This window comes from Tyto alba, unplaced genomic scaffold, assembly GCF_018691265.1.
Source record: "Tyto alba isolate M040663 unplaced genomic scaffold, T.alba_DEE_v4.0 Super-Scaffold_2, whole genome shotgun sequence".
Lineage (NCBI taxonomy): Eukaryota > Metazoa > Chordata > Aves > Strigiformes > Tytonidae > Tyto > Tyto alba.
In genome coordinates this window covers 75484240-75499401 of record NW_024881282.1, presented here as the reverse complement: position 1 = coordinate 75499401, position 15162 = coordinate 75484240, and the positions used below count along the sequence as shown (strand labels likewise).

Genomic DNA, 15162 nt, shown 5'->3' with positions numbered 1-15162 from the left:
TGTCTATAGTCACTGTCAGAAAAATCTGATTCTTTACAATGTGCATTTTCCTTTCTGTAGAAAAGAAGAAACTGAAGAAAGAAGTGGTTGTGGTAAGTACTGCCAGCCTCAAAAAAAACCCCCAGTTTTGCCCAGCTCCTTCATGCAATATGATCATAGCACCTTTTCTATGAAAGGTGTCTGTTTTCCAAAGAAAATATAAAAATGATAGGTGAGGAACAAAGTATTGCCCCCAAATGTAAAACACTTCAATACCCCAACCAGTAGCTGTATTTGGAGGCAACACTGGCTGTGAGGGGTGATCTCTCCTGATGCGACCCCTTTGCTTTCAAGTGACAAATTCTACAGCCTCTCTGGTAGCCCCATACATGGGAGGCCAGAAAGGCTGTGCCCAAAACAGTGACAAGGAGACTCACTGCAGCTGCAGAATGACAAGTGCCCCAGCTTCACTGACGGCAACGCTGCACTGCTGAGACACCACTGACCTGTGCAGCTAACCCTGACCGGCCTGAATGCAACCAGTAAGGTACACAAGTGTACCCAAGCTGCAAAGAGTTTGGTCTTGATAAGCTGTTTGCAGCAAAATGACATACTTATTTCCACTGTAATAGGTATTTCCTTACGCCTGGATCCTGGGGCTCCTTCCTTTTTCATAGCCATGATAGCATAAAGGCTGCAATGCACTTTCATCAGTGTACCCTCGCCAAACTCTTCAGAGAGGGCATTCCCAAGCCTCCTCTGGGTGGAGGTGACCCTCTTGTGGTTACACACATGGAGGCATTTAGCATGTCAGACCTCATTAATTCTCCTTTGAACATCTAGTGGCAACACTCTACACCACAAATGGCTTTCCTTGCCAGTTTTGATTAAACGCAGCCTACAAGAATACAATGTGCAGGTCATACAAATCTACTTCCATCCATGTAGGTCACCATTTCCAAGTGACTGCTCCTCCTTCTTACTTAACTAATTCACAGGATTAATTTGAAATTTTGTCTCTCTTCACAGACAATGACAAAGCTAAACACTGTCTTTGATGGAGAAGCCAGAGACCCAGGTAACAAAAAGCAGTTAGTAGTAGATATGAATATTTGGATGGAAACAAACTGGATTAGTTGATTTAAATATGGTTTGACATTTGCTTTTCGTATTTCAGGTTTGCTGTTTCCAAGGAGAATGGAATATATATTTCACAGATAGTGAAAATCAAGACAGTGCCCTAGTAATATTTGTAATGGTAGAATTATACATATGGCCCTTGAAATCACCCATCCAATGGCCAGACTATTCACTACTCCTCTGCTAAACCTGAATGTATGGATCTGGTATAGGAAGGTGAGAGGGGAGGAGGAATTTGCTGCAAGCCTCCTCCGGTGCTGTCATGGCTACACAGTTTCACCCTTCCGATGTCTGGGAAATGGCCAGCAGATTACTGTAGCTTCAGATGTATCGACTTTGTCTCTTAAACCTTTCCCTAGATGCTGGGTGGGTGGGTGGGTGAGTTACTTGCTCCTGCACAAACCTCCTCCCTTGCACCAACAGTGCACTGCTGCTCTTTATCTAAGGCTCAAGCATGGCTTGTTGGGGAAGAAAGGGAAGACCATTTGCTTTTATATACAGTTGTGGTGGCATCAGCTACCGAGTGTGTCACCAGACTCTAGCTATGCTAACTCTGAGCACATCTGATTAACCAGTTGGGAAAAGTGAAATTAAAGTGAAATCTAGGAAAACTAGGATGACCCAGGAGGTGTAGTGCTTATCCCCTTCCCCAAGCGATGGCCTCTGTTCTCTACAGCGGGGCTCATTACAGAAAAATAAAATTTTTTCTAAGGGTTGATCCAATTTATCTCATCCTCCTGAACCACAGCCCCTGCCTGAGCCCCACACTGTGATGCTTGGCCTGGCATTAGGGTGCCCAGCCTTGCATCTAATGGCTGAGGGCCCCAGTATTGAGAGGGGGGGCTGGTAAAATGTGACAGTCAGTCTTAATAGGTCTTTAACAAATAGATCCAAAAATAGGTCCAAAACAATGGGTCTAAAAATTATCCAGAGGAAAGCAGGCCTGGATTCATCTGGCCAAATTTCCACCCGAGTGCCTGTACCTTGTGTTTCTTATTAGCTGGCTCAGAGCTGTCGGATGCCATGAGCTAATGGGAAACACTAGGCATGGGGACTTCAGTAGAATTTGGGCAAACAAATGGGACCCTACTGTGCAATTAAACCCATCCACAAGGCTGCTCAAGGCTAGCTTGGTCCAGGTCCAAGCCCACCTGCTATTTATAAAGAGATGTGGAGGGATGGGCTCCAAAGTCCCTGCTTTTTCCCTGTGTAACTGCATTTGTTGTAATGCATATATTAAACATGGATGTTCTCTAGGCTGCTGCAAGAGCTGCTTCCTGCTGGTTTTGCAGGACAGCTGGTGGCTCCCTTCCTCAGCAAACCTGACCACACCAGACTTAAGGATACCTGAGTCCATTCAAACCGCCCTCCAGAGCCATTGTGTTTGTGTCATGCATGACACAAACATTAAGCAGTAACACAGCTTTGTGATGTCAGCAGAGAAATGTGTGCTCCCCACCCTTCCCTCTCCCCTCCATGGCTTATCCTAAACCCTAAAGGATGAAGCGTTGGTGGTTTGGAAAAGAGATTTATTAGTTCCCAGGATGTAATATGTTGAATATTAGGAAGGATGGTCAGGAGCTGCTTTCTGACTTGGCCTGCTTTAACATGCCCGCCTTGTAAGCAGTCAGATAAAATAACATGTAAAGAGATCAAGTTTCATCCTTAACTGGTCAGATTGTGCTAATGTGTCAGAAATCATTTATTCTGATACAAACTGTACCATGTAGTAACATGCAACCACTGTTTCTTTCTGGGTCTTAATGATTTTTTTTTTGTCTCAAATTAATGTTTAATTACAAGAAGTGCCACTATAGTTTCCGATTCTCTGTTTAGCAAGCGGCAGTGATTTAGACTGTAAGGCAATCACACTGGACACATGGCAATTTTTCCACCTATCTCTAGGTAGTAAATGAACTGAAGGAGAAGATACTTGTTCTTAATGTACACGTAGAAATTACCTATAAAATCTGAAGAGGACCAGAAGTCTTTCTAACAGGGAAAGGTAGCCCTGTGTGCTAAACAACGCAAATTTAACAATGTTTTATCTATATGAGAGAGAAGTATGTACTTGCACAGATAGAAAATAGTATTTTACTCTACTAATGACAATGTGCACAGCAAGCCTGGAGGAAAGCATTTTGTGCAAATGGAGAAGCAATGTGTACAGCCCGAACTCCCTGGGCATCCCAAATCTCGGGTCAAACCAGATGACCTGATGTGGTCTGGAAGATGTACTGTGCTCCTAGCAGGTTTTGCTACCTCAGGTAGGCAACTCTACTTGAAAAAATAGGCACAGATGTATACAATGGCCTTGCTGAGCATGGCCAAAGGCAAAAGTCTGGGGAGAGTTAGTCCTAAAAACTGAGGACTACGGATGTGTTTGTTACGCTCTCCACGTTAACCCATGGTAGCCGTGACTTGGGTGGAGGTACAGGATGATAAGAAGGTCCTCTTTTTTTTTTTTGGAATAGGAATGTTTTGAATATTCCTATTCCCCGAACTGCAGAGACAGTTTTTATACTGATAGAATAGCATCTCCCCTGAGTGGCCACCATGACACCCAGGTCCTCACACTTGATTGTGGAAATCAGATTTTCCTCTTTGGGGCTAACCCCCCACTCAGCTGATTTTCCAGGTGCTTCACATTTCTCATTTTATCCCCATCCTAAGGAGAACTGTCATGTCTTAATCGGCTAAAGCAGGAATGATTTTAATCTGTTGTCTTTTTTCCCTTGCAAGTTACTGGCAAAATGTATGAATTCAATACATGGTCAGGGGCCCGGAGGTGGAAGAAGAGCAACGAGCCCCTTCAGCCGATGCCGGCCATGCAGGTAACATCCAGTGCCACAGATGACAGTAGCCAAGGGACAGACAGTGCAGGGGCACGAAGCAAAAAAGAGCCTTCAGAGAAGAGGAAAGAGCTGACTGTAGAGACAAAACCAGCTGCCAAACCCTCGACCACAGCCAGGGTGGGCTGAGATTACAAAAGCAGAAAGAAGAGTCTGAGGACAGGGGGTTATCCTCACCGGTCCCCCCAAGGCAGATACTGACCTCCTCTCCCCAAATGAACACTGCGTTGCCATTAAACCAGCCCTAGAGCAGAGTGCACGAGTCTCCAAGGTGCCTCCCAAACGACCCTGCTCTGAACAGCCAAAATATCAGATGCGATTTTCTCTCTGTATATCTCAGCTGCAAAACATAAGGTGGCTATTGCTACATAAACTGGACCCAAAGGTGGGATGAAGCTCGATTTACCTTTGTCAAGTCCAGGTAAAAGTGTGAGAGAAGAGCAGAACATGAAAGGGGGAGAAGAGGAAACTAAAGCAGAGTCATGGAGAGAAGCATCTGCTGCCCATTGCCCCCAGGCCACAGCCACCAGCTGTTCCCTCCTGGAAGAGATCTGAACCCCCAGACTGATGCGGCCACATCCTCAGCCTGCCTTTGAGGAGGGCAGCGTACATACGGACATGCTTTCTTACCAGTGAAGTTTCTCCTATCCCTACTGAGTAAAGCACATCAGGGTTGAAAACTTTGCTGGTAAAAACTAAAAATATTTTATTTTAATTCAGTATTTTTTGAGTCCTTCTTCACCCTCCCATCTTGCTGTAGAAAAAAACCATGGCTTGAAGTCAGTTTTGGAGTGGAGAAAACCCACAGGTTGTTCTAGTATCGCAGGCTGTCATGTCAACACTTCCAGTTTATTTATCTTTTGTAACACTAGCAACATTCAATATCTTCACCTTTGGTGTTTCCTCTGGCATAGTTCATGTTTTACAGAATCAAGTGGAATCCGGTCAAAAGAATAATGACAGTAAACACATGGTGTGAAATAATCTTTTCCAAGTGTGGGCATGTATAATCTAAGTGCTGTCTAAGAACCTGATATAAAACAAGCAAATCCTACAAGTTTCAGAAAATTATTTTAATCTGAAGAAAATTAATTATAAATGATGACTTAATACTCCATGCTTTGGCTTCTTTTCTTTCCTGATTACAAAAAGTTTTTTTGGCAGCAAGGGACTTGTATCAGGTGGCAAAAGAAAATACTCAGTTTAAGTTGAGCAGGGACAGTCAATTAAGATTTTATCAAATCTATCGCATACATAGGGTTTTGTCATACAATGGAGGACCTGGATGGAGAGGCCAGGGTAATTTCACTGAGGATCCTATGCTTTACAAAACCCCCTGCCGTGGTGCTGCGACTCTTTGCTGTGCTCCAAAGGAGCGGTTTGGCTCAGGAACAACTTCCCTTACAAACACCAAACGTCTTCAGTCAAATGCCATTTCATTGCACAATCAGAAATTCAGTGTGTCATGAACACCACAACGATAGAGATAGGAAAGAGTGATTTATAGTCTCTGAGCATGTTATCAGTTTACTGTGTCTGTGGTGGTTGTTATAGTGTTGTTTGACCCTCCAGCACCAACAGGGCTAGCCACACATTCAGAGCGTCAACCCAGCACTGTTTGCCTTCATTTCCTGTTAATATGATATATTCAATTTCTATGCAGATAGTTTTCCAGTGACATAGAGAAAGTCTGTAGTAACTGGTAGTACTGCTGTAGCTTTCTATCAGTCTGATACCAAGCTACCCACAGGTACACCTGGCGCCTACAAACGTTAAATCTTTGTTACCTGAAGAAGTTAATTGCATTGCTTTCATGACAGAAAGGCACGCAGGCTTTTGTATTTATTTTCCTGGGCATTTCTCTAGGTCAGATGCTCTGCTTCCTCAGTTCTTCTCATTCTACTTTTATGATTAAGAGATAATTAGCTTTTTTTAAGAGGAGGCAGAGGCAGACTTTGGTTTCACAGACAGGAAACCTGGGAAGAGATGGATGAAAACTCATCTTTCTTTACTATGGTTCCTGCTGCTGAACTGCACAAACATCTTTCCTTCTTTCTCAGGAAAAAAAAAAAAAGCAAACACAGCAGCAGTGTAACATGGTATCACGCATGCTCTGAACATGCATGCATGCAAACACATTGTCATGGCCAACACTGGTGGTGCCACAGTCTGGAAAGCAACTGCCCTCATAGTGATGCTCACATACTTTAACCTCTGAACAACTGACAGCTCTACAAAGAGGGACCATGGCTCCAACAGTTAGCACTGCCCAGGATGCCTCCATCCAGCTGAGGTGAGTTTAGCTGGTGTACTCAGCCTTTTGCGGGGCAAGTTCAGGCATCATGTGAGTCCCATGCAACATGCTGCATGGGTAAACAAGTCTGCTGACCATAAAGCCCAGCTACATCCTTCCTTACTCACACTGTTGCGTCAATATGTGCAAAGCTGATCTCCAGCTCCAATTAATTCTCCATCCTAATCTTCATTGTAAGACCTTATTTTGGCCATGCACAAAACAACTTTTCTTGCTTGGGATCTACAAAATCAAGGAGTAACAGGATTTTATTAGAGCATCAGCTTAATGCAAAAGCAGCACAATTTTCCTATCAGCTACCCCTACTACTATTGACCTTCCTCCCTGTGAAGGGGAGAATGAATTCAGGTCTCACTGATCAGAAGCCTAGACATTCATTTCTTTGCCCTGTCTTTGCTAGGGCAAAAGCAGAGACAGCAGAACTGACTGACCTAGATGCACACTTATTGCATATTGTATGGAACAATATATGAAAAGATACTTTGAATATATGTAAAAGAAACATATTGATTCATAAAATACAGATTATAATTCTTACACTGTGCAGTACAGCTTTAAATGTTAGAAACCCCATCTGATTGCTAAGCCAGCTTTTGTGTTTTTTTTCATTCAGAAGTATCTTTGAGAACACAGATTCAGTGTTGAAAACTGCCACTAGATGGACTGAGAGCAAGGATTAAGTGCAGGCTGTAGCCAATAAAAGCATTTAATTATTGGAACAATTAGCTAAGACTGTGAGGCCTTTCCATCATCTGAAGATTTCAGAAGTCAAGAACGGCTGCTGTGTGCTGTTGATGATGGGAACAGCCTCTCTAGTGTTAAACAGCTCTGTTATTCTCTGTGCATATAGTTACAAGGTGTGACCTTTGGTGCCATTTATTTTAGCGTGATGACACTGATAAACTGAGACTAGAAGAGGAAGAAATGCACTTGGTGGTTCAAGCAGAGTGTCTGGAGGCAACAGTTCCTGACCTCCAGGTACCTGTTACTTGTTACACATTAACTTTATCCAAAGTCTACAAAAATCAGTGTAAATTCTGCCACAGCTTTTGATCACGTCCTCTCTGCCTTATTACACATCTCTGAAGTGCTTTGAGACCTTTAGATTAACATTGCTCTGAAAGCTTCAAGGGTGCTTGTGAAAGAGCACAGGTCACTTCTCCTGACTGGCTCTAGTTCCCCCAGCAGTTTGTGTGTGATCAAATTACTGTTTTTTTTGTGCTTTTCTCCGAAGTGAATGTATTTCTAATGCATAAATGCTCTGCTTTCATGTTGGTATTATAAATAGCACTTGCAATAAACATCAGAAGTCTCAGCTTCTGGCCATGTAACTTCATTTATATCAAGGAATATAACAGTGCTGATACTGCATTGGTTCATGGTCTCCAAGAGACCTACACAGAACAGTTTCAGCTGCAGAGATGGAGAATGTCCACCCAGAACGCTGCCACTTTGTGACCACTCACTAAGAGCAGGAGAGGGGGCTTGGACCCCCTCAGAGAATGGGGATCAAGACAAGAGGACTAATCTTCCTTCTCCTAAGCAAAGAATCTAGCTGCTAGGTTACTTTATGAGACACGGATTGCAATGCCATAATGGAAATAACATTTTAACAGCAAACAGCCACAACTGCATATTGCACATGCCCCTGTTGATCAGTTGCCTGAGATCCCCAGCCACAACAGGCCCTCTGCAAGGTTCAGGCTGAAAAGCTGGTAACAGGCTCTGTGCCTGCTGGGCTTCACTTGCACATGCCTTGTCTGAGCTCGTTGCTGCAAGCTCCCTGTGTAGTCACTGAGGAGAGGAAGAAACAGTTTGGGGGGTGGTTTATTGCAAAGCAGACATCTGTTTAGAATAGATCAAATGAACTGTGCCCTAAAAGCAGCTCTTTCTGGCTGACTAGATCAGATATCAATGCCTACGCACCACATGCACAAAGGTAGATCAGCTGAGTCTCAACCCAGGTTGTTCAGGCGAGGGCAGGTCTGTGCTGCTGCACAGGACCTGAGGAAGCTGAAAATCAGCAGGAAGCTGAGCACGTTGGTCAGCCCGGCTCTGCTGCCGCCTGCTCAGGTCCCAGGAGGAGATGGAGCACCACCCACACTTTGTTCGTGCTATGAGGTCTGCAGGCTGCAGTCTGAGACCTGCCTTTGGGGTCATTCTGCATCCGGAAGCATGCTATGAGGTGTTCTTCAAAGCAGCCAAGTAGAAAAGCATTGGGCCTGGCCAGGAGGTTGGAGACAACAAATACAAGCTTCAGCAAGTTTCTGTAGCAAGCTCCATATCCCTGAGTGAAAGACCACTTGAAAACAGAATAGATTAATAGTTCTTACGCTGTTATTCAAGGATGTCACCACCCTGCAGTTCTCTGGTACTAAATTCCAGCTGCCACAGGCCTATAAACCCCCTGGGATTTGAGTTTGAGACAAGGTCCTTGAGACAAGGGCTTGAAAAAGGCAGTTGGTGAATGACATGGGCAAGGCAAAGTTTGGTCCAGCCATGCAGTTGTGTCTGCTTTTCACTTTCTTTCCTGCAGATATGAGCTGGGGCCACGCAGACAGGAGCAGCAGTGCCATGTTTGCACAGGACCTGCGTGGATTAGTCCCACCGGGCCCAGCACAGCCTACCCTGCCCGCGGTGTCTGCACCCCACAGCACCCTGCCTGCTGTCCAGCTGGCTGCTTCGGAGGGGCTGCGCCTATCCCGTGCAAATGAACCCTAGGACAGGTTGGTGGGCTGGTGGCCATCCGTGCAGGCAGCAGAGCTACCGGACCCACACAGAGCTCTGGGCATGGCCTCCAAGGGCCCGGCAGGCTGCCAGGACAATGCGTGCACGTCTGGCCACAGAGGCCCCGGGGAAAGGAGAAGCATCAGCACCCCCATTCCTGGCCTGACCCCAGCTTCCTCTAGCTGTCTCTCCTCTCCTGTAATTACTAAAAGCAACAGCAAAGAAGGGCTCTCTGCCATCTGGTCAGCGACTAGGCAGCTGAAGAATCTCACCAGGGCCTCTGGGTACTGCTGAGAGAGAAGAGGGCCGCAGGTGATGCACTGCATTTTAACAAGGAAACTGAGGCACAAGATTCCTCTACAGAAGCACGGCCGGGTCGCATCTTGAGCGTCCCAGGCTGAGCCTTGCTCCTGCTGCCAGCAGCGCCGTGGCGGCTCAGGCCTCAGGCCCCGGCCTTGCCCCAGCCCCGGGCTCCCAACGCCCCCGGCCCTGGCCCTGCCCCGGCCCCGGGCTCCCGCCACTGCCCCGGGGCGGTTCCGCGGAGCAACACTGGCCCCCAGCGGCGCGGCGGGCAGGGAAAAGGGCCAAGAAAAGACTATTTTTTATTCCCGGGTGCGAAACGTCCCGCCCAGCCTCGCCCCGCCGGCGGGGTGTGCAACCCCCGGGAACCGCCAGCTCAGAGGCAGGAGGAGGGGAGGGGGCGGTGTGAGCTGCGGCCCGGGAAAGAGGAAAAAGGCTGAAAGAACAGGTCTGTTTGAGAAAAACGAGGGGAACAACGCCGGGTTGTAAGGCGCCGTTACAGTGCAGACATATCTAGGAAGAGAGAATCCTGTTATAGGATTAATTTTCTTGTGGAGCGCCCTGGGTCACTTCTGAAGTACCCTGTTTTCTTTATGTTTTTCCCTTCACCACACTGAATTGAACCCATGCCTTGCTGCTTATGTAAGCCAGAGGATGGATGCTCCTGTACTTCATCAGCTACTTTTTTATATCTGTGCAGAATGGGTGCAATTAACAGGCGGTGAAGGATGCTCTGGCATTTCTCTGCATGGCCATGGACAGCAAAATGATAAGGAATTGGATCCAATCCATTTTCATACTGAATTTCTTGAATGCTCCTCCCTGCAATATCTAGCCTGACCACATCTTCCCACTCCATGCAAGCAGTATAACCACACTGACATCTACAGCAGAGGCTGAGCTTTCCCCATTAACTGCCAGCAACCAGGACTATCTAATATACTTGCTCTGGAAGGGCCTTACAGACATGAGAGCATGCAGCCTGTGGCAGAAGCAACTATGAGATCAGAAACCCCCCAAATCCCCAGGGAAATAATAATTAAAAAAAAAAAAAAAAGAAAAAAAGCAGCACTCCAGAAGCTCAGAATTGTGATGGCATTCAAAGAGATCAAAATGGACACTAGCTTCTGCCAGTGACCTGTCAGAAGGTATTTCCTATCCCCTATACCAAGAGACAGCAGTATTTACTTACTGACAAAGATTAAAAGGCAAGGACTAAAATCCAGATATGCAAACTCACCTGTTCAACTGCTAACCAGCTCTGAAAGTGTCTGAAGGAGTTGGACACCTTGGTCTGTCAGCCACTGCCCCAAAAGTCTCCCCAGGTGCCTGAGCAGACACTTCTGAGCCTGCCTAGAGACACCAGAGGTCTGACAATGTCCAACAGCAACATGTCAAGCCCAGTGAGGAAATTGCCCAACTACTTTCTCTGATGCCAGGATGTGTTTTGAGGTCCTACCTACCCCAGTGGCTCGGAAGGGATGAGAGGGAAGTGAGTAGAGCGTTGGTGTAACTCTCCCTGGCTCTCTGCGCTGGGGGGATAGTCTCTGTGGGACAGCTGACAGATAACCCACTTCAGTGTACCCTCCAGGACCAGAAAAGCTGCAGCTAGTATCTTATACCCTTTTGTCCCCTCTCCCCATCACTGCTGTGCTTGGCATGAGGGAGACAGCTCAGATGATCAACAAAGAACTAAAGTAACAAATATTTTAGGCCAATATTTCTGTGCTGCTCTGACAGGTAAGTGAGGACAAAGGTGGATGCTCCCAGGGATTTCCTCATGCACAGCCAGGTCTGAGTCAATACCATGTTCTTACATGCTCCTGAAGAGATTCTGCCCTATCAATCAGCCAGAAGCTTTCCCCTGCTCCAAGTTAAAAGAGCATGGACTTACCCACTTAGCAAAATAAAGCAGCAGACAGTCCCAGGGTGCCTTCAGCCAGAATTTGGCTGTAATCACTCTGTTGTCTCTTCTTGCGTGGAAGAATTGTCCTTCTGGTTTTGCTAGCTGTAGATTACAACATGTGGTTGCAACTGAAAGGTACCCCAAAGGATTAATCCTTCACAGTCCTGCCCATTTTGGGGCACCAGTGCTGTTGCAGGACAGTAAAACTGTCTTTCCAGACTGAAGGCCTATTGCACTTGCTGTAGATCCATACAAGTAACTTCCCAGCACACAGGAGAATAGGTTCACAGTCTCTTGAAGAAGAAAGCAGAGATCTTCCACGTTTTCAGCAGACCTGCTCTTTTTCCAGCAAGGTTAAAAGCTCTCAAGTGCCCACATTGGCCACATGTAAAACCAGGCAATCAGTGAAGTTCAAACTTAAATTACTTCCTTGATTAAGAGCATTCAGAGCCTCAGGACAAGATGGGAATATGGGCCCTTCAGCTTTTTTTGCTTTAGCAATGCATTTCTCGTATTCATTTCCAGGTTTAACTTCATCTTCAGAATGCTCTTCATGGAGCTGAGTGCAAACCTTACAGCCTCCTGTGCCTGCCAGTCCTTTCTCATTACTTTTGATGCACAGTCTCTGTGGAAACTAAAGCTAAAAATAATCACCCTTATCTCCTCTACTGGCACATACTGTTTTCTTCTCTAGCCGTAACTGCTTGATCTACCTGCATTCATGATCTTCTGGGAAGACACCCTACCAGTACCATGCCTGTTTCTTCAGGAGTCCTCTCCAGGTATACTGCTGGTGCTGTGCCTCAGGTCACTGCTTGTACACTGTCATGAAGATGCTTTGTATGCCACAGTCACTACTGCGAATCCCCGATAACCCCGAGTTTTCACAGCTTGAAGGACTGTATCTCTCTTTCTGCTTTGGACCCATTATTAGCATATTGTGTCCCTTTATCTCCTCTTCCGCTTCTGATCAAGGATTTTTTTTTTTTTTGCTGGCCAGCTCAAAGTGAAACATTCAGCTGAACTGCAGGCTGTTTCCCTGGTGTAAACATGACTTGTTCCAGGAGCACTAGAAGCACAGTGTGTCAGTAAAGAGCCTAAAGACAACGCTGGACCCTTTGAAGAAAAGGAGTGTTCCTGAGATGCAATACGCCAGGAAGCCCTTGTGTAAGGATAGTTCAACTTCAGTCTGAAGGCATCACAGCCTCCTTTTGCTGTGTTCAGACTAGGATGTTGTATGGTACCAGAAAAAAAGTTTGTTCATTAGATAGCCAGTGTCTGTCCTTTATAGTTTGCCCAGTCTTTTGTTTCTTTTCTGGACAACAAGCTCTGTGTCACTGCAGGTAATCACCTCAACAAGCCACTAATGCCACCCAACACATACCAACTGATTCAGTTGAAGATCTGAGCAATATAAGATAATCAACAAAAAAACCCAAAGATCTTCAGGCTACAGGCACCTCTCCATGGAAGAAGGGGTGTGTCATTTCAGCTCTCAGGACCAGGGGTGGTATAGAATAAATGTTCTCTAACTATTGGAGAGCTTATTAAGTGAAACTTGAGAATAGAATTCCTGTATTACTGTGACTACTGTGGGAGCAGCTAAACCATTTTGTGCTCGTAGAGCCAGAGTAAAAGCAGAAAATAACTGCTTTGATCTGAAAACTGTTTTAAAAAGAAAACACTAAGAAACTTGAAGAGGAGTACAGTCTAGTGGCTCAAAAAGGTGATAGTGAAATACAATCTTTTTCAATTCAGGAAAAGAGAAAGAAAAACCACAGAAGCAGCAAGCAGCAGAATCCAGCAGAAGGATTAACATGCACAGTGCAGCCATTAGCCCTAAAGCAAAGGAGAGCTCCAAGGGAACCTGATCGTATTAAACGTGAAGCTAAAATTAGATGCTTGCAAAAGCAAATCAGGATGCAAAAATTAAAAATAGCTGCTATATCTGCAGAAAGTGGTGGAGAATTACATTTAAAGTCACCAGAGGAAGATGATTTAGGGGATGATATGTATAAATGGGAAAAAGAAAAAGGAGCTGGAAACAGCAGCACGTATAACAGATAGATTACGAGACCAAGGTAGGGGAGTGTAGCAGGTAAAACTACTGCTGCTTTACAGGACAAGAAATAACCCAGGGGATTTAGAACAGATAGCTGCTGATTTTGGGTCACAGAAGGCAAGCACAACTGTGGACTAGAGTGTGGTCCTTTTAGAAACTACTTCAAACATTGAATTACATTGAAATGGAATAAGTAAATTGATTAGACCTTGTGCTAACACCAGGCTTTACTCAGATTCTGAGCAAAGGATCAGTATATAGCCTCCTTGATGATGGCATCAAGTCAAATCGCTGCGCAGACAGGTAAGGCGAAAGCGCAGCTGGCAGCACTAACATTAAAACACAAGCTAATAAAAGACAGAGCATATTTTACAAATACATGAGGAATTGCTCAAATATTGGCAGGATGTAATAGCAGGTACAAACCACCCATTGCTGGTGGGGAACGGGTACATGCAGCTCTGCTGGCAGCCACAGCAATCTATCAGGTTTCTTGAACAAGAGATGGATTATGAGAACCGGCTGCCCAAATATCTCCCCACTATTTGCAATCAGTACCGATGTAACAGAATCAGAGGGAACCTAGATAGATACCTAGAAAAATACTTCAAAATCTTACTATTATGGGTTTGGTCCAGGAGGGAAAAAAGTGGAAGAGTTCCATTGTCAGCCGAGTAGGATCCACAGTGGAACATTAACTGAAGACGTGTATAGTGGAGAATAGCATCTGGCTGAGGCAGATTATCTTAAGGAAAGAATGAAAGAAAAACATGGTCAGGGTGAGTACAGATTCCACCAGCCCCAAGAATGCTCGCCCTGAAACCAAGAGAAAAACCTTTGACCGTGTCCGCATGGGCACAAATTTTAAGGATAACACAACCCAGCTCTATATTGTTGCCTTGCTGATTCAAGATGAAGAATAAAATACTCAGACAAGAAGAGTGCTACAGAGCACAGGCAAGTTTTTGGAAGTTGCAACTGAAAAGTATAAGGAAAGCTTCTAAAAAAACAAGTCAGAAATTTTCATTTTTTTTTCCCCTGCTCTAAATAGAGTGTCTGTAGGAGGGCACTGTTATTAAGGGCACACCTGAATTCACCTGACATGCCAGAAGAGGAGATTCCACAGTTGGGTCAGGCTCTAAGATACAACTCTGAACAGCTGTTGCTAGCATACATGGACTTGATCTTAACCTTGAAAGAAACTGCCTCATTTGCTAGTATTTAAGTGTGGGGGGGTACGCTCCTGCCCTGTAACATTCCTTTGAATAATTTCATTATTCAGGTTAATATTTAAAGGTGACTAAGCAGCAAAAACTGTCTTCTGACTTTGTGACCACAACTTTGCTTTAGGCTGTACGGCTAATCTGCCAGGAATGAACACATCCTAAATACTGCCACAAAAATAAAAGATGATCCAGGATGTCTGATTTGCAGTCATGACTTGCTTGAGAGTCAGGCATTCATGGAAGCATCAAGGACTATCTTAAGACAGCTTCCAAGAGTGAGATACCCTGCCAGCTCCCCAGGAGTTTGCAGCAGGGCAGGCAAACGAACCAGCATGGTGTAGCACAGCATAGCGCAGCACAACATGTCCAAGTTTCCCAGCATTACAGGCTTCTCAGTTGTAGGGGATTGGGAAAAATAAAAAGGCTGCAGCTACGCTGTGTCCTCAATCAGGTGCTGAACCCAGTCTTACAGCTCTTTCTTGCCTTCAGTGAGTGCTACACACCTATACCTTCTGCTGCTAGCAATAGGTGGTATGCAAGCAGAGCCAGAACTCAGCAGAGTTCACTGAACATCACAAAATACTGTTCAGCTCTAGTACAATAAAATCTACTAGTACTGCTGGCCTCTCAGCTGGAATTTCAGTGTCCTAGCTCCA

The 15162-nt window shown here is 45.3% G+C and overlaps 1 protein-coding gene across 1 annotated transcript in view; it reads left to right on the top strand.

The window, feature by feature from the left end:
* Positions 1-4198, top strand: part of CDHR3 (cadherin related family member 3) — a 52325-nt gene extending 48127 nt beyond the window's left edge. Inside the window, exons 18-20 of the mRNA XM_042791875.1 lie at positions 61-92; positions 1009-1057; positions 3862-4198. Of these exons, the coding sequence (XP_042647809.1) occupies positions 61-92; positions 1009-1057; positions 3862-4100 (320 nt within the window). The 3' untranslated portion in view covers positions 4101-4198. The remainder of the gene's footprint in view (positions 1-60; positions 93-1008; positions 1058-3861) is intronic.
* The last annotated feature ends 10964 nt before the right edge of the window (positions 4199-15162 follow it).